The sequence below is a fragment of the Procambarus clarkii genome, chromosome 6 (assembly GCF_040958095.1).
Source record: "Procambarus clarkii isolate CNS0578487 chromosome 6, FALCON_Pclarkii_2.0, whole genome shotgun sequence".
Lineage (NCBI taxonomy): Eukaryota > Metazoa > Arthropoda > Malacostraca > Decapoda > Cambaridae > Procambarus > Procambarus clarkii.
The window spans coordinates 27,010,991-27,031,038 of NC_091155.1; the positions used below are offsets into that span (position 1 = coordinate 27,010,991).

Below are 20,048 nucleotides of genomic sequence, written 5' to 3' on the forward strand. Positions count from 1 at the left end.
TTGAACATTGAAGGATCCCTCAATTATGAGCATCCAGCAACTCTTGTGAACATTGAACAAGGATTTTTTTTAACATTGCAACAGCTGAATAACACTTGTGAAACTGAACAGAACATAACAGTGAATAACGCGAGTGGTTCACGTGTGCATATTGAACAGAACATTTGGGTTTAAAGTACAAATTTTGAAACGTGAACTTCTGAACTCTTGTTTATATTAATTATTTGTGATCTTTTTTAAATACTGTACTTAGATTTTTGAACTGCACCAATAGAGACAAAAATTGCTAACATTTATCAGAACATTTAAATACCAGACAAATTAATAATTAATTAATAAATTAATTAATAATAAATAATAAATTAATAATAAATTAATAAATAAATTAAATTAATAAATTAATAAAGTGTGAACATTTAAACAAATTAAACACTAGCAACCCTAATGTTCAGAACAACATTTTTGAACACCTAGACAGCAGATAGATTTATTATTAACTTACATCTTTCCTCGACCATGGAGACCTATCTTGAGGTTATCTTGAGATGATTTCGGGGCTTTAGTGTCCCCGCGGCCCGGTCCTCGACCAGGCTTCCACCCCCAGGAAGCAGCCCGTGACAGCTGACTAACACCCAGGTACCTATTTGACTGCTAGGTAACAGGGGCATAGGGTGAAAGAAACTCTGCCCATTGTTTCTCGCCGGCGCCCGGGATCGAACCTGGGACCACAGGATCACAAGCCCAGTGTGCTGTCCGCTCGGCCGACCGGCTCCCTATCTAAATTTGCATTTATTCAAGTTAACGAGCTCCAAAGCGCTACGATATTGACTGTACAATAATGTCCTCGAGTCAAGAGATTGTAAAGTGTTTAATACAATCTAACCCGCTATGAACGAGGAAAGATGAATATGTTTCCAGTTTAACACACGAATGCTTGAGGAATTGTGTAGTGGTGGCAAGCAAGACGGAGCACACAACAGTTCTGTTGGCCACCTGTGCCAACTTCCTCCTCTAGGGTGAAAGCAGTGAGCCGGAGGCGCAGATAAAACATCATTATCTTATAAACGAAGTACCGTTAACCTATGCATACAGGCACCAGCGTTATCTAGTGATAACCCATAACAACTTTATGAGGTGATAGATGCCTCTTGGCCTCTTCCACCAGCCGGTTCTCCAGATACCTAAAAAATAACTATTTTACCTAACCGGAAACGTATGAACCCTACCAACCCACCAAACCTATCGAGGCTGATGCATATAACATATATAACAGCGCATTAATTTGTGCTAGTAGGTCGCAGTTTTAATGGATTGGTCGAGTCCGTGCCAACACATACGATATATTAATTGCGGTATGTTTGATATTATGTGCAAGTGTATGACGCCGCACGGCAGATGCTGTGAAGTATAGTAACGGTGGGGAGTACAGGCTTCCTTCTTGGTGTCACCCAAGTGCTATGTTGTTGTTGTTACAGATTCAGCTACTCGCAACAACGTCCAAGTAGCACGGGCTATGGTGAGCCCGTGGTGGACTTACCTGGCACAGGAGCGGTGCTGTGCCCCTGCCCCCAAGTGCTATGTTTACAGTCCTTTAAGCAGTGTGCCGTGTGATTTGAAAGTTTGCGGGCCGACGGAATGAATGCGTTCTCTCCATAACCCTCTCCGTGAAAAATGAAGTGGTTTAGCCTAATAAAATAGCGTTGGAACCTAGGCTACCCACCTAATTTACCGCAGCCGATGCTCATTAGTCCCAGAAAGTATCAGTGTTTCCCTTTTCTCCCTAAACCACCGTAATTTTGTGCCGGAATCGATAACGTAAATTCATTTTACACGTCAATTCATACATACACGTGTCAGCACACATGGGCGTCCGACAAGGCTTTCCCGGCTGGGGTATAGGTTAGGTTAGGACGTTGGATTTTGCACGTTGTGGCAAATCAAGAGAACGGGTTTGAGTCTTACCGTGTGTGTGTGTGTGTGTGTGTGTGTGTGTGTGTGTGTGTGTGTGTGTGTGTGTGTGTGTGTGTGTGTGTGTGTGTGTGTGTGTGTGTGTGTGTGTTTGTGTGTGCGCGTGGGAGGGTTGTGCCTGAACTAGTTACCCCCCGGTAGGTGAAAAATGCTAGGCTGTAAGAACCTAGGCTTCGGCTTCTCTTGGTGAGATTGTACCGGTGTTCATGTACTAAGCGCAGCTTAACTAGAGAAGCACGATTACCGCTATAGCGGAATAATTGCCACACAAAAAATCAGGTATCTTATCTTCTCTTACAATTTGAATGTGAAGCATTCATTTTTTTCAGGCTGTAATCATATCACCGGTCTTGGAGGAAGGCCAAGGATGCATACTCCCTCTCTCACTCTCTCAAGCACATGATGTTAGCTCTCTCTCTCCTTCACAAGCAAGAAATGTTAGCTCTCTCTCTCTCCCTCACAAGGAAGAAATGTTAGCTCTCTCTCTCCCTCACAAGCAGGAAATGGTAGCTCTCTCTCTCCCTCACAAACAAGAAATGTTAGCTCTCTCTCTCTCTCTCTCTCTCTCTCTCTCTCTCTCTCTCTCTCTCTCTCTCTCTCTCTCTCTCTCTCTCTCTCTCTCTCTCTCTCTCTCTCTCTCTCTCTCTCCCTCACAAGCAGGGAATGTTAGCTCTCTCTCTCTCTCTCTCACAAGCACGGAATGTGAGCTATAAATATATATTTTAGTTTCGTGCCAGTCATTCCAACACTTTAAATTAAATATAAATTTATTTTCCGTTAACAATATTTTTGGTTCAGATGATAATTTAAAACAAGATTTGAAAACCATTTCGTAACTTGATTATTCCAGAGGCAAGCCTAGCTTGTCGCACATATAAAAATAGTATATTTTCATCCAATATATTTGGTTACCCTTTCGTCCCTAGGCAATATGGAGCTCCTCTCACCAAATATATCACATTTATTACGGAATCTATCAATCTGTTAAAATATTATGTGTTAGTGAAAGTTTCAGTAACGTAATATTAATGTTTTCTATACATCGTTATTAATTGGTTAAGTGGGTTGTGTAGGTTAGTACGTTTCTGGATTGGCAAAACAGATGCATTTTTTTCGGGGTGTCAGATTGCGAGAACATAACAGCCTATCGCTTAGGCTGCCGTCTCCTCATCAATCCGTGGTAATCAGGAATGATTTCTAATTAACGTGTGCGTGCGTGTTTGTGTGTGTGTGTGTGTGTGTGTGTGGGGGGGGGGGGAGATGTTAGGCCTCATCTGGCGTCACAGCCTACCAGCAATAGTGTCACCTCTTTTTGTACACATTATACACGCTGATCATTATTAAGTCTTAGATTTCTTAATGTTCGCTTTCCAACACAACGTTTACCGGTTTAAGATGATATGGGAGGATTAAAATTGTTGACGATTTGATTACATTTTGTCAAGAAAGCCTAGACTTACCTTTCGAAGACTCCGAAGATCAACATCCCCGAGGCCCTGTTTTTTTACCAGGCCTATATATATATATATATATATATATATATATATATATATATATATATATATATATATATATATATATATATATATATATATATATTAACATTGCAAAATGAGTTTAACTAAGAGTGCATCTCGTTGAATTATTAAGAAGTCGTTGACTTATTCTGCAGTAAAAGGGAATGATAAGGCAGTGCCAAGGAAGCAAGTGGCTGGCACAGTCACTTCCGGTTGAGACGTATGGCACCAACCCACGTGATAGCGCCCCAGGGGCTTACATATACGTAAATACATATACATAACACATGTAAGGTTTTAATGCTACTCTGTAAAATTCACTGTTTGTGTCGTTAATTTGGAGACATTACACATTAACCACATCTTTAATTGCGGAAACAGATGCAAAGGAAAAAAAATTGATAAAGGCTTGGGAATTTGAGGAAGGTTAGGTTACAGGTTAAAGACGAATGAATATAAGTATAATAGACATTGATAAGAAAATACTTGATCAAAATACAAAAGAAAACGATACGTTATCAAAGAAAACGAGACAGGTAAGCGAGACGGATAAAGACAGAACATCATAGTGCGGACGGACTTTAAGACAGGCGGCCGCCGCGTTCGGTTGCCTCCACCCGTCTGTAGTGGCTGGCGTCTGCCACATCGCCCCGTCCACATAACCCGCCACTACCATGCTCTCCAGGCTGAGACAGCACGCCAAGAAGCGGCTGCACAGTTCGGGGCGGCGCTCCGTTAAGTTCGAAGAGGGCGTGAAGGGTGGAGATGAGGGCCCTGCGGACCTAGAGGGGACCCAGGGCACCGTGGCCCCCATCCAGGGCACCGTGGCCACCCACCCCGCTGACACCACCACCACCGCCACCACTGTTCCAGCCCTCAATGGAAAATCACAAGACAGCAGTATCACGGAGACGTCAGATAGTGATGTTCACGACAACGGCAGCACTGTAAGTTACTTCTGTTACTGTAAGTTACTTGCAAGTAACTTTAAGGCTAGTCTAAGTTACAACCGTTAATGCACTGTAAGTTACTTCTGTTACTGTAAGTAATTTGCAAGTAACTTTAAGGCTAGTCTAAGTTACAACGGTAAAGCAACTCCAGTTATCGTAAGTTACTTCAACCATCCTGGGTTACTGGTGACGAGCCACGGAGTGGTCTGACAGTCGTGCCAACAGGCAGTTAAGTGACTGGACCAATAGACACCGTCAGCGAATTCTCGATTGAATTCCCTTAAAGGATGACGTATTTATGATTTTTCCTTTTCTTCCCACATGGTGCTTTAGAGCAATAAATTATTTAATTTTGTTGGTGTATTGCGTTCTCCGTTGACCCCGGAGGGTGTCAAGGGAGCACGTTGATTGTGTGTGTGTGTAAAGTCCATCTTCTAGACGAAGGATATGAGACAGACGAAGAATGTTCCATACTCTGTGGATAAGCTCTATATGTTCCTGTGTTCTTTCCTCTCCTGTTTGATTCTATCCTGTCCTTTCACTCCTTCCTGCCTCCCATTCCCTCTGTTGTTTTATATTTAGCTACTGAGAACGACATGTAGCACGGGCTATGGTGAGCCCGTAATCTCTCTCTACTGCGCTCTATATATAACTCGCTCCATTCTTATCCCTGTCCCTTCCCTCATCCTCTATCTCTCTCTCCCTTTGCTTTACGTCCTCTCATTTCTCGTCATCTTTTTTTCTCCAAATCACTTCCTCGCCACAGAATTAGTTTTTAGCAGCGCTGTGAATTTACTTATCCATTTCACCTGTTTTCTTTCTCACGTGACCGTACCTTAAACTTTGGCTACCATCGTAGAGTCCAGCGTAGGTTTTACAGTGCGGGACTGTGATTTAACATTTAGCGTATCACAGACTATGAGGTATCAATCAACAGCCTGGTGGACCAAGCTCTCACAAGTCGAGCCTGGCCTCGGGCCGGGCTTGGGGAGTAGAACAACTCCCAGAACCCCATCAACCAGGTACAGTCATATCTCTGTATTCTGTAAGCAATTTGCTCAAAAGGTTATGGTGTTTTCCAGCACGTTTGAGTGTAGGTTATGTTCATGAATAAATATAATGATACATAAATATTCATGATACATACATAATACAGAATAAATATTCATGATACATACATAATACAGAATAAATATTCATGATACATACATAATACATAACAAATTGTGGGGTGATGGGAGAAAACACTATGCATAGCGGTAGGTCCAGTGTGGCTCCCTCGTATGTCATTTATCCTCTTCTCCGGGATGAAGGGTCCTCACAGGTTGCAAATGTCTTGGAAGTGCTGTGGTTGGGGGCGGGGGCCGAGGACACAGTAGTTGATTTACCCTCTTAAGGCAGGGGGGGGGGGGGAGGGGGGTCATAACCTGGGTCCACGTGTGTTTATTTTATCTTACATTGCATGAAGACAATTTTCAATAAAATAAAATATATTCATTGCATGGAAAGTTGTGTTTGTGCTCGTGAGCATTATTCTAGGGAGGAGGTCCGTAGCTTTCACCAAATTTTCAAAGGGGTCGATGTCTCAAAATAGATTAAGAACGACCGGTCTAAGGCACTCAAACCTGGGCGCCCTCATTCATTTATTGTTGTTTTAAGAACAAAGGTAACTACAGAAGGCCTATTGGCCCATACGAGGCAGCTCCCATTTATAACCGCCCAATCACACTCATATACATGTCCAACCCACGCTTGAAACAATCGAGGGACTCCACCTCCACTACGTTACGGTGGGGTCCCGTATTATTTGCAATAATACGTATTATAATACAATAATAAGTTTAGATTTAGGAAAGACTTGGGTAAATACTGGTTCGGTAACAGGGTTGTTGATTTGTGGAACCAATTACCGCGTAACGTGGTGGAGGTGGGGTCCCTCGATTGTTTCAAGCGCGGGTTGGACATGTATATGAGTGGGATTTGGTGGTTATAGATAGGAGCTGCCTCGTATGGGCCAATAGGCCTTCTGCAGTTACCTTTGTTCTTATGTTATGTTTAATAATAAATTGTTTGCGGGAAAATTTCTATCAATTTTAGATATCCATACAAATAGTGTCTCCAGAAGTGGTAATGTTTAATAAACATTGATGTGTTTGTAAATATTATGTTTGATAACAGTGAAGAGAAGTTGTTGGGAACATTTATACGGTTAAGAAGCAATGGTGCAGAAATGTTGCAAACATTGACTTGTCCGGAAATTGGTGAGGTAAATATTGCAAACATTGTCGTGTGTGTGTGAAAGCTGTGTCAAGGAAATGTTGCGTGCACTGATGCATCGTAGACTCAGGGCGGACTGCTCATCCCTACACTCATTAGTGCATCTATGATCAGTTTTAGAATTATTATGCCTACTCAAGCTGGGACCATCATGCCCCCTATTAGCCCTGTCCCTATTGGGAGCAATGCGCCTATTAGCCCTGTCCCTATAGGGAGCAATGCGCCTATTAGCCCTGTCTCTATTGGGAGCAATGCGCCTATTAGCCCTGTCCCTATTGGGAGCAATGCGCCTATTAGCCCTGTCCCTATTGGGAGCAATGCGCCTATTAGCCCTGTCTCTATTGGGAGCAATGCGCCTATTAGCCCTGTCTCTATTGGGAGCAATGCGCCTATTAGCCCTGTCCCTATAGGGAGCAATGCGCCTATTAGCCCTGTCCCTATAGGGAGCAATGCACTTATTAGCCCTGTCTCTATTAGGAGCAATGCACCTATTAGCCCTGTCTCTATTAGGAGCAATGTGCCTATTAACGCTATCCTACTTTCTAAGCCCCATACTACTTGAGTCTTACACCTGTTTAAAGAAAATGAGTGATCAGTACCAAGTATCGTTCGAAGTAGCAGTGCCTGAATCTCTTGAGTCTTATAAAACAGGTAATTTGAATGAGGGATATGATAGAAAATGTCAAATGAACCCTGTGAGGAATCGAGGTGTCAAACACGCCGAGTGAACACTGGTTGAACATCACACATCAATAATGAATATATATACCTTCAGTCTTCAGTCTTATACCAACAAATACATGAATATTACCGGAGCAAGACTTGAAGTCTTGAAGGGGGGGGGGAGGGGAACTAGAGGAGTTCGTGAAGGAATTGCTCGATCAGCCGGGCTGTGATGGCTGTGCAGACCTGCGCACCATCAGTTGCAACAGTCTTATTGATCAATTTATCACCCAGGAAGCTGGCCTCGGGCCGGGCTGTGTGGGAGTAGAGCAACTCTCGAAATCTGCCACATGTAAACCATCGGTACACACACACACACACACACACACACACACACACACACACACACACACACACACACACACACACACACACACACACACACACACACACGACAAAGAGTGCTGGGAAGACGGGACACCACGAGCGTAGCTCTCATCCTGTAACTACACTTAGGTAATTACACACACACACACACACACACACACACACACACACACACACACACACACACACACACACACACACACACACACACACACACACACACGTTTAGCGGGAAATAAACACAAGAATTATGTTTGCCAGTGTGTGATGAGGCGGAAGTAGTCAATGATACAAGCGATGAAAGTCGACCAACAACCCAGGTAACAACATCACCTGTCATTTAACCCAAGAGATTAAAGAGCAACTACTCTACTTCAATTACGTGAATATCAGAAGGCAGGGTCCAGTAGCTAGAGCCCAACCCCCGAAAACATAACTAGGAATACACATGGGTATTAAAGAAATTGGCCGCAACATGGAACACTTCAGCGGAGAGAGAATTGTTCCTCAAACAACTGAATCCAAGGAGAGGGAGAGGATGTGGGGGGTTAGGGGGTGGGAGAGGGAAGGGATAGAGGGGAAGGAGGTAAACAGACTTAAGACACAGACAGACACAAGACTCGCGACCACTCCCCACTTCGTCTTCCGCGCGGATCAAGCAAGAACAAGACTGAAGAGACACCTTGGCATAGCGCCTGACAGCTGACAGGCGCCTGACAGCTGGGTGGACAGCGCTTCGGATTCGTAGTCCTGAGGTCCCGGATTCGATCCCCGGTGGAGGCGGAGACAAATGGGCAAAATGTTTCTTTCACACCTGATTCTCCTGTTACCTAGCAGTAAATAGGTACCTGGGAGTTAGTCAGCTGCTACGGGCTGCTTCCTGGAGGGGTGTGTAACAAAAAGTAGGCCTGGTCGAGGACCGAGCCGAGAGGACGCTAAGCCCTGAAATCATCTCAAGATAACCTCAAGAAGATAGCGTGAAAGGACAGAGCAGAAGATAACGAGGAGAGCACCAGAGATCGCAGATACTCATCCTGATTCAAGGTCGCAAAAATATGTTGGCTTAAGATCATTAATAAGAATAACAGATGAAATCCCAAATCCTTCCCGAGGTCACGGAAGAGCTGACCCACTAAAACTACCGTCCTGGCTTTCCACGATGTCGTAGATAAGATAAACTCTTCCCTTTGTATGTGCGTGTTATCTGCCTGTTACCATGGAGACAGATAGAGCTAACATCGTACAGAATTAAACCCTTTGAAGAAAAAAAAGTTCTAATATGTAATGTTACAAAACATGGGTCAATGGGTCCACGTTGAGGCCATATAATGGAATCGAACCCATTATCTCTAATAGATATATCACATTCTTGTGATATCACTGTGCTCGTCGGAAGAAGACATAATGTCTGTGTTATGGTAAAATAAATAACAGGAACCATCTTGGAAACAGACCCATACAGAGACCAGAAGGGAGAGATGACAGACCCCGGGAGAATCCATACCTGAAGTGGAGACTGAATGACAGCAACTTGTCAAACGGAGCAGTCAAGCCAATGATGACATTGTCACTAGTACTGTCAAGGCCTCGAGGGTGTGTTGAGGAAATATATGAACTGACTTTCCATTCACCTGGACTGTATGGGGTCTCGAACCCTGGACCTCATGTGTGTCAGGCCGACGCTCTATCGACTGGGCTATGTGCAGGGTTAATAAGGAAAGTGGTATTAACTGCCCAATTTAAGGATGGTGACTTTGCTTACTTAGAGTCTGTGCATAAATGATGTGGGGTGTTGATGTCCGGGGCTGAACGATGCTGTTATAGTTGAACGATGAACGATGCTGCTGTTGTTGTTGTTATAGATTCAGCTACTCGGAACAAGTTCCAAGTAGCACGGGCTATGGTGAGCCCGTAACTTACCTGGCACAGGAGCGGGGCAAGAAGCACGGGCTATGGTGAGCCTCTTGGACGGGAGATGTCTCCCGGAACGATGCTATGGTTGGGTGTTGTTATAGTTGAAGTCCTCGGTGAATCTGACTTCGATGGCGTCGCTCAACTGATGTCCCTCTGCTCTCTTGTTGACATTCCAGGACTTCTAGACTATTCCGTACCTCAGCTCTTCCGATAATTACTCTGGACGTCTTCCTATGAACGCATAAACCACGTTATTGATATATAATGTAGATATTCATTTTGTTCAGGATGCTAGCTGTTCCCACGAGGGTGATTCTGTTAAGGTCGAATGTAATCTTTATCGCCACTTGTACTGATAAGAATTATACATTTTTGTTAATGACAGCGATAAGAAAGATGCGGGAACTGAACAAAGGGCTCTCACACAGTTTGCAATCTCTCTATTTCAAACCTAGTTTGGTGTTGATCTTCCGGCCTGTCAACCCAGGCAGGGTTACTCAGGCCACCACAGTAACTTACTGACCAACCAGCAAGTATATTTTAGTCCTGAAGTCAGAGTCTAGGACTAAAGTGTCTCCTCTAAGTGTAAATACACCGAGAACACGGGTACACTTCTCAATGTATCACCGCGATACAAGGTACGTGTTCGTGTACATTGGGACTTGTACGTGGTACATCAAGACGTGTACTCACAAGGTACACGTCCCTGGTGAAGTCAGACTGGGCAACTGGTTGACGCTAGACTTTCAAGTGATGTTTGTCGCTGTGTATGGAAACGCTTAGGAAAATGTTATGCTCCGCCACGCTGGGAGAATGGGGGTCTCTATAGTCACGTCTCTGTCGCGTCGAACTCAACAAAGATATATTACATTAACCAATTAATGTTGTAAACTTCAAAAATTGTGGGGGAGGGAGAGGGAGGGACAGTACGTTACCCAACAACATAACGTAACGACAGTGTTGTTACCTGCTGTACCAATGTAAAAAAAAAATAGCGTTGTTAAGTTATTTACTTTGAAAACATTGTATCGTTCAGTGTGGTGTAATATCGGGGCTTAACTCGCTAATGCAGAGTGAGGAGGCCCCAAAAACATGCAATTTGGTTAAGTAAGTCTCACTAATGACGCTTGTAGTAATTATCCTCAAGTGATTAAGAGTTTTTATATGTAATTGTAACTTTTTTTTGCATGGGATATTACACAGGGAGCGGGATGAGGGTGGGGGGGGGGGGGTGATGGGACACACGGAACTATAAAAACACAAATCAACAGTTTGAAAGATCAAAAACTGCGCATCAAGACTTTCCTTAGCTAAGAAAAGTTAGTTCTGCAAGAAAAACTGGAGAGGATCTGGACTTCACATACACACTGAAACAGGGGGGAGACATGATAACGACATACACAATTCTGAGGTGAATGAACCAGTTAGAGCAGAGTTAGATGGAATAAATGTTGTTGGAGCTAACGCCATACACAGATTTAAGTGCAAATATTATTAAAACACTGATAAACAGTTTTGTGTTAAAACTACTACTCATGGTCGAAACGTTGGGCCTTAAGAGCTGAAGCTTAATCCTGCAGGCACGAACAAGTGAGTACAAATAGGTGAGTAGACCGAATAAAGTACTGTTTTGGAATATATGCATCTAGGTCACCGAAATCCGGGTCACATAAGCGACGAAGGTTATGGTAAATAAACACTTTAACACAAAGCTGATGTAGTCAGCCACACCCACCCCCACGAGCTCAGAACTGCTGGCTTCCCATTCTCTCTCTCTCTCTCTCTCTCTCTCTCTCTCTCTCTCTCTCTCTCTCTCTCTCTCTCTCTCTCTCTCTCTCTCTCTCTCTCTCTCTCTCTCTCTCGGAAAAGGTTTGTGTGTAGAAAGAACCATTGTGAAGATATGTGGCCCAATGTGTCTTGCAGGCAGTGCAGACCATTGTGTCGGAGTTCTGCTTGGCTGCAGTTACCTAAACTCCGACGGCAGGCGCGCCCGGTACAAGTCACCTCATACAAGCCCGCATTTTCCTCCCCCCTGATTTGGTATGCAAACTTTTCGAAACAGTAGTTGAGACACACACATTATATATATATATATATATATATATATATATATATATATATATATATATATATATATATATATATATATATATATATATATGCAATTGACGATCACAAAACACTGATCATTTTATGCGGAAAATCCACAGAGAAATATGAAATGAGGTGAACGTTTCGGCTTTGTTAAAGCCTTTGTCAACACCAGACTGACAAAGTCTGGTGTTGACAAAGGCTTTAACAAAGCCGAAACGTTCACCTCATTTCATATTTCTCTGTGGATTTTCTGCATATATATATATATATATATATATATATATATATATATATATATATATTCCATGCTTTTCACCAGGAAAGAGGAAGACTTGGAGAACTTGGAGCACAAAATACCACTAGAAGCACCTGACCATTGTGTCCTGTAAGTTAACTGTGTGATCCAACTTAGAGCAATGACCATAAAACCTGGAGTCGGGGGAAAGGAGAGTAGGCAATAGAAAATGGGATAACAGGAAGTAAGAGAGTATCTGGAAAATGTGTGCAACTGGAGGAGTAGGAACCCAGAGGGGAAGACAGTTACACTGAGGGAGGACCAAGTTAAACTGAGATGCAATGAGACAGAAGAGGGATTCATACCAATAATAAGAGAAGGTGGTGGTAGTAGAGAATTAAAGCAAGGAGGGTGTTCATGAAATACAGGACAGAGGAATGCTGGAATGACTTCGAGGATCTTCTCGTATGTATGTAAACAATGAAAATTATATTGTTTCCACAGCAAAGAAGACACCAAAACTCGTCGTCACCTCACCAGTGATCATTGGTGAGGTGCTTCGTACGCTTGGGGGGGGGGATCGAATCCTGGTTGGGTCAAAATGAATTATTAGTCGTTTATGACGCGAGTTCATGCGCCCTTATATATATATATATATATATATATATATATATATATATATATATATATATATATATATATATTAGTATATTTTGGTAGCAGTCTTTCCTGTAGACATATATTATTAAATATGACCGAAAAAGTAAGATTAATAATTCTAACACGAATTTTCTCAATCCTTCGTACATTATGCTTCACTGTTGGAGGTAAATCAAAAATCACTTCTCCAAAATTCATTTTTATTTCTAGTCTGACGCGACACGGGCGCGTTTCGTAAAACTTATTACATTTTCAAAGACTTCACAAATACACAACTGATTAGAACTTGCGTTTCCCTGATTTTATATCTACATTTGAGTGAGGTGGGAAGGGTGATGTGGCATTACATTTGAGTGAGGTGGGAAGGATGATGTGGCATTAACACAAGACAGAACACTAGAGGATATTAATAGGGTATTAAAAGTATCAACACAAGACAGAACACGAAAAAATGGGTATTGAATAGAAGTGTTTGTAGAAAGCCTATTGGTCCATATTTCTTGATGCTTCTATATTGGAGCGGAGTCTTGAGGTGGGTAGAATATAGTGGTGCAATAATTGGCTGTTGATTGCTGGTGTTGACTTCTTGATGTGTAGTGCCTCGCAAACGTCAAGCCGCCTGCTGTCGCTGTATCTATCGATGATTTCTGTGTTGTTTACTAGGATTTCTCTGGCGATGGTTTGGTTATGGGAAGAGATTATATGTTCCTTAATGGAGCCCTGTTGTTTATGCATCGTTAAACGCCTAGAAAGAGATGTTGTTGTCTTGCCTATATACTGGGTTTTTTGGAGCTTACAGTCCCCAAGTGGGCATTTGAAGGCATAGACGACGTTAGTCTCTTTTAAAGCGTTCTGTTTCGTGTCTGGAGAGTTTCTCATGAGTAGGCTGGCCGTTTTTCTGGTTTTATAGTAAATCGTCAGTTGTATCCTCTGATTTTTGTCTGTAGGGATAACGTTTCTATTAACAATATCTTTCAGGACCCTTTCCTCTGTTTTATGAGCTGTGGAAAAGAAGTTCCTGTAAAATAGTCTAATAGGGGGTATAGGTGTTGTGTTAGTTGTCTCTTCGGAGGTTCAAAGTTCAATGGAGCTAGCCCATATATATATATATATATATATATATATATATATATATATATATATATATATATATATATATATATATATATATATATATGGGCTAGCTCCATTGAACTTTTGCAGGGTCACTGGGGGGCATTGTGGAATGCCATAAGCTGATCCTGTTCTGAGGTCCTACAGGCTCATAGAGGATAAAAGACGTTAAGATCAACTTTTACGTTTCTCGCTGATTTTTTCATATATAAATTCACACAAATATTTTCTAGTACCACCCTTATGTTTTTTTACTATTATTTAAGTATATATGATTGAGTTGGAATACATATCTTGTAGATTTTACGTACATGCGCCACTCTAGGGACAAGACAAACATATATTGGAAGGGAAAGGGTGTTGGTCCTGAATCAAGGAAACACTAGCGACTACCTTGCACGAATTAATGCCCTCGTTAGGCTCGTCTGGAGGCTTGAGGCTGTTTAGATAAGTCCCTCTGCCCGCTGCCCTTTACCACCCAAGATGGTCACATTGAATATAATGGATTATGGGTGTGGTCTCACTAATAACACATCAAATACAGCTTTTTATTCTCTCGCTCTTTCACTTTTATCTCTCTCTCTCTCTCTCTCTCTCTCTCTCTCTCTCTCTCTCTCTCTCTCTCTCTCTCTCTCTCTCTCTCTCTCTCTCTTTTTCTCTCTCTCTCTCTCTCTCTCTCTCTCTCTCTCTCTCTCTCTCTCTCTCTCTCTCTCTCTCTCTCTCTCTCTCTCTCTTTCTCTCTCTCTCTCTCTCTCTCTCTCTCTCTCTCTCTCTCTCTCTCTCTCTCTCTCTCTCTCTCTCTCTCTCTCTCTCTCTCTCTCTCTCTCTCCATAGGTTAGCGCAGAGTATTGTTGTTGTTGTTGGATATTAAGCCAGCACAAGGGGGGGCACGTACAAGCATGCATACATAGCCTGTAGGTGGCAGCTAGATGTTTGCAGTGAATGTGATCTTTGGTCGTGCAGTATCTTGAAGTGTCTCTGGGTCTCTCGGTACACAGTAAACGCTGTTGTTGTTGTTTTTAAGTTTAGCTACTGGGGACAATATGTTCCAAGTAGCACGGGCTATGGACTTGCCTGGCACAGGAGCGGGGCTGTCACTTGGTGTAGAGGCCTTCTATCTAATGTTAGTAGGCCGACAGGTGTCCCTTCCCATTGCTCATGGTAAGCCTTACCCCTACGTGTTTTAATAGTATTCCCTGGAACTCGACTAGTTAATTGGTTTTACTCCCAGGTCCCCTAATAACTATTGGGTGAGCAGGGACGAGAAGTTATGGATTGGTTCCCAGATGATCCTTCCGAAGCTTTTGTGTCAGTGTTTACTAGTTGTGTTTTTGCGGGGGTTGAGCTTTGCTCTTTCGGCCCGCCTCTCAACTGTCAATCAACTGTTTACTAACTACTAATTTTTTTTTTTTTTTTTTCACACACCACACACACACACACACACCCCAGGAAGCAGCCCGTGACAGCTGACTAACTCCCAGGTACCTATTTACTGCTAGGTAACAGGGGCACTTAAGGTGAAAGAAACTTTGCCCATTTGTTTCTGCCTCGTGCGGGAATCGAACCCGCGCCACAGAATTACGAGTCCTGCGCGCTATCCACCAGGCTACGAGGCCCCCCAGTGTGTGTGTGTGTGTGTGTGTGTGTGTGTGTGTGTGTGTGTGTGCTCACCTAATTGTGCTTGCGGGGGTTGAGCTGTGGCTCTTTGGTCCCGCCTCTCAACTGTCAATCAACTGGTGTACAGATTCCTGAGCCTACTGGGCTCTGTCATATCTACATTTGAAACTGTGTATGGAGTCAGCCTCCACCACATCACTGCCTGTGTGTGTGTGTGTGTGTGTGTGTGTGTGTGTGTGTGTGTGTGTGTGTGTGTGTGTGTGTGTGTGTGTGTTTACTAGTTGTATTTTTACGGGGGTTGAGCTTTGCTCTTTCGGCCCGCCTCTCAACTGTCAATCAACTGTTTACTAACTACTTTTTTTTCCCACACCACACACACACACACCCCAGGAAGCAGCCCGTGACAGCTGACTAACTCCCAGGTACCTATTTACTGCTAGGTAACAGGGGCATTCAGGGTGAAAGAAACTGTTTCTGCCTCGTGCGGGAATCGAACCCGCGCCATAGAATTACGAATCCTGCGCGCTATCCACCAGGCTACGAGGCCCCTATGTATGTGTGTATGTGTGTGTATGTGTGTGTGTGTAACTACTAGGCCAACTGCTGGACATCCCCAGAATACAACCCCAAAAACTAACTGCTAGGTGAACAGAGCCATGACATGAAAATAAACGCTGCCAGTTTGCTTCTGCTCCGCCGGGATTCGAACCCGAGACTTGCTCTGCGTATGCTTGTTTGTGTGCATTGGAGGGGGTGTGAAGAGGGGTGGGGGGAAGGCATCACCACTATTGCTGCGTATGATGCCGGAGGTGCCAGATGCTGCTGGCACCCTGGCCTGTGGCCCTGCTGCTGCTAGACGCATCCGTCGTCACATTGATTATGTCCCTCTCCTCTCACCTGGTTCACTATCAGCTGTTGAATTCTGAGTCACACTAGCACGTGACGTGGTTATTCTATGTACCTTGTGGGGAGGGTGAGACGAGGGTGAGGGAGTGTGGTAGGGGCGTGGAGAGGGCGAGTAGGGGTGTGGAGGGGACGAAAAGGGTACTGGCAGCCAAGCAAGCACCACTACAAACCTTGTGCTTGAAGTAGCATAAGAGCAGGCGACGTAGATTGAACACTGTTTCCTCGTGAGCTTCATGCACTACAAGATACGTGGTCAAATCCATGTTATTTTGAACATTGGCAATGTTTCAAGTTGATTTTTTTTAGCCTGTTTGAGGTACATATCGATCACGTAGTGGTGCTGGAGTCTCTGTGAGGAAGGAGAGTTGGTGCTGCTGAACTAATCCTCAAGGGCCGTGACGAGGATTCGAACCTACGTCTGAGAGCATCCCAGGCTGTGGTGCTGCTCATTAGTAGGTTAGTCACCCACTTGTGGTGAAATTTCTATTGTTTCAGTTATTTTCGACTTTATCCCTTTTTTATTAGGGTTGCCAGATTGGGCTACTTTGAACCCAATTGTGCTACTTGTAGCCCAATTGGAAATCCAGCTATGTATGTCGCTACTTACTACTCTTGTCGGCTACTGTTAAGATAAGCTGGCATGTGTACTCTGAAGAGGGAATCAATCGCTAAACAAAATATCTCATAATATGGTGATATACCCTTGGCATACACAGTTTTGTCCAGAGTGCCTATATACACACAGTTTTGTCCAGAGTGCCTATATACACACAGTTTTGTCCAGAGTGCCTATATACACACAGTTTTGTCCAGAGTGCCTATATACACACAGTTTTGTCCAGAGTGCCTATATCCACACAGTTTTGTCCAGAGTGCCTATATACACACAGTTTTGTCCAGAGTGCCTATATACACACAGTTTTGTCCAGAGTGCCTATATACACACAGTTTTGTCCAGAGTGCCTATATCCACACAGTTTTGTCCAGAGTGCCTATATACACACAGTATTGTCCAGAACCATCCACACAGTGTGGTCCAGAGCACGTGCATGCTTTTGTTTGTGTCGGAAAACTGAGCTTCCATCAGAGTTTGGCATTAAGTATGCAAATGAGTAATCTGGGAATCACTCAGGTGCAAGTTTTAACTCGCGTTCGCACAAAAAAAGTTTAGTCGACGACCGTGACCAAAAGTTTGGCGAAAAAAAAATAATTACCTACTAGACAAATATATTTTGAATTCATTTTTTTTTATAAATCATGTAAGCCATTAATCTTAAGTCTTGACGCGATTGGGTCTGTAATGATGGGGGAGGGAAAGAGAGAGAGAGAGAGAGAGAGAGAGAGAGAGAGAGAGAGAGAGAGAGAGAGAGAGAGAGAGAGAGAGAGAGAGAGAGAGAGAGGCGAGAGAGAGAGATGCATCTAACCAGCTTCAGTTTGCAACCAAATCTGTAAAATGTCCCCCAGAATTGCCTCACAGACCCCACTGATGAGTCCGCCTACGCAGAGTTTGCAAGAAAAAAATCTTAGGAAAGGGTGATCCGGAGTTTGGTGATAAGGGAGGGTTATGAGAGCAGTGTCGCGAGGGCAGAGAGCTGAGGTAACTTCCTTGGGGGGGGGACAGTGGTGATTACGGGACTTGGTGAAAGGGTTAAGGTGATTGTGGAGGAGTTGGTGAAGGCGATGGAAGGGGGGGACAGATGGTGGGAGAGGGATGGGGCGCAGGGGAGAGGGACAATGGGAGGGAATGGAAGGGGGACATGGAAGCAAAGAGCAAGTATGTTTATTACACCGGGGTGAGCCTGGTGGCCCCATAATATTACTCGACTGGTAATGTACTGTGCTCTCTCTCTCTCTCTCTCTCTCTCTCTCTCTCTCTCTCTCTCTCTCTCTCTCTCTCTCTCTCTCTCTCTCTCTCTCTCTCTCAGTCTTGGCGAGTAAAATAATGAACTTATATGTCAAAATCCAAGTATTAAATTGTGATGTTCACATCTTTGAGATGTGAACATCTCAAAGGCCCTTCTCACTCTCACTCCTTCGTTGCTTCCTTATCTCTTCTTTATCATCTGCTCTTCTATACTTTATCAGTATTTGTACACCTTTGCTTGCTCTTTTTTTTCTTTATTACTTCCTTTTCTTTATTCAGTGTTCTGTTTTTTTGCTCATATATTTCCTGTTATTCCATACTTCTTTACCTAATGTTCTACCTCACTCCTTTATCACCTGTTCTTCCTTACACTTTTATTTGTGGTCAATACTGCTGCATTTTTTTCCTGGAAGGATGTCTCAGATTTTTTGATTATATATATATAATATTATGAAGCTTCATGTCTTTACCAAAAGGTTCCTGCAGCAAATAGCTCATCTCTTGAACATTGTCTGAATTTCCACTTATTATATAAAACTCAAACTATGTTTTATTTATTAATTAAAGGTGTTTTGATGTAGAGGCTAAGGTCCTCACACAGGTGAGGTTATCTTGAGGTTATCTTGAGATGATTTCGGGGCTTTCCAGTGTCCCCGCGGCCCGGTCCTCGACCAGGCCTCCACCCCCAGGAAGCAGCCCGTGACAGCTGACTAACACCCAGGTACCTATTTTACTGCTAGGTAACAGGGGGGGGGGGTGACCACTGTTGTGCAGTGACGGTCTCTCTGGGTTGGTCAGAATCTTCGCTTCACCTGATCATTTCTCACTGTTTTGTGTCTGTTGGTCAGTATGTTCTAAACTCATCTCGCAATACTTGTTTTAACGTATACATGTACACACACAGGGTGTGGGTAGGGGCTGGGTGGCCGAGTGGACAGCGCTCTAGTCTCGTAGACCCAGGGACCGGGGTTCGATCCCCGCACCCGGCGGAGACAGATGGTCAGTTACCTTAACCCTGATGCCCCTGTTACCTAGCAGTAATTGGGAGTTAGACAGCTGCTACGGACTGCTTCCTGGTTGTGTGTACTCACCTATTTGTGCTTGCGGGGGTTGAGCTTTGGCTCTTTGGTCCCGCCTCTCAACTGTCAATCAACTGGTTAATAAGTTCGTAATAACTGTTTGATGAATCCTCGACGCGGATCAGTCGTTAAGAAGCATATCTTTAATGAGTAGCGAGTGGAATGACTTAGATGTAGTTGATGAGGCTAATTCCTCTCAGGGTTTGTATTTAGGAGAATACAAAATGAATGATGTAGGGAGTCACTACATTGTGTGACCAACAACAGAAAACGTAACATACTCGACCCATCACACAGAAAACGTGGTGTTGATCAACTCATACTCGACCCGTCGCACAGAAAACGTGGCGTTGATCAACTCATGCTCGACCCGTCGCACAGAAAACGTGGTGTTGATCAACTCATGCTCGACCCATCGCACAGAAAACGTCGTGTTGATCAACTCATGCTCGACCCGTCACGCAGAAAACGTCGTGTTGATCAACTCATACTCGATCCGTCACACAGAAAACGTCGTGTTGATCAACTCATACTCGACCCGTCACACAGAAAACGTGGTGTTGATGAACTCATACTCGATCCGTCACACAGAAAACGTGGTGTTGATCAACTCATACTCGACCCGTCACACAGAAAACGTGGTGTTGATCAACTCATGCTCGACCCATCGCGCGCATCGCTGTGAATGCACACAAAACTTAGCTTTCCGGTAATCTTCGTGATAAATGTGTGGGCGGTGAGGAGATGGGACTCCTCACTACCCCATATTCCTCTTTGGTCCAAGGAGACGGAGGAACGGAAGAA

At 43.7% G+C, this 20,048-nt stretch overlaps 1 protein-coding gene across 5 annotated transcripts in view; it reads left to right on the forward strand.

The window, feature by feature from the left end:
• The window catches only part of LOC123754052 (protein phosphatase 1 regulatory subunit 14C), a 197,331-nt gene that overhangs the window by 160,039 nt on the left and 17,244 nt on the right, over positions 1-20,048 (forward strand). For 4 of the 5 annotated variants that reach the window (XM_045736187.2, XM_045736188.2, XM_045736189.2 and 1 more), the window contains exon 2: positions 3,867-4,432. The exons of the other annotated variant lie outside the window; for it this stretch is intronic. In XM_045736187.2, coding sequence (XP_045592143.1) covers positions 4,160-4,432 — 273 coding nt within the window. In that variant the 5' untranslated portion in view covers positions 3,867-4,159. The remainder of the gene's footprint in view (positions 1-3,866; positions 4,433-20,048) is intronic. 5 annotated transcript variants of the gene reach the window in all.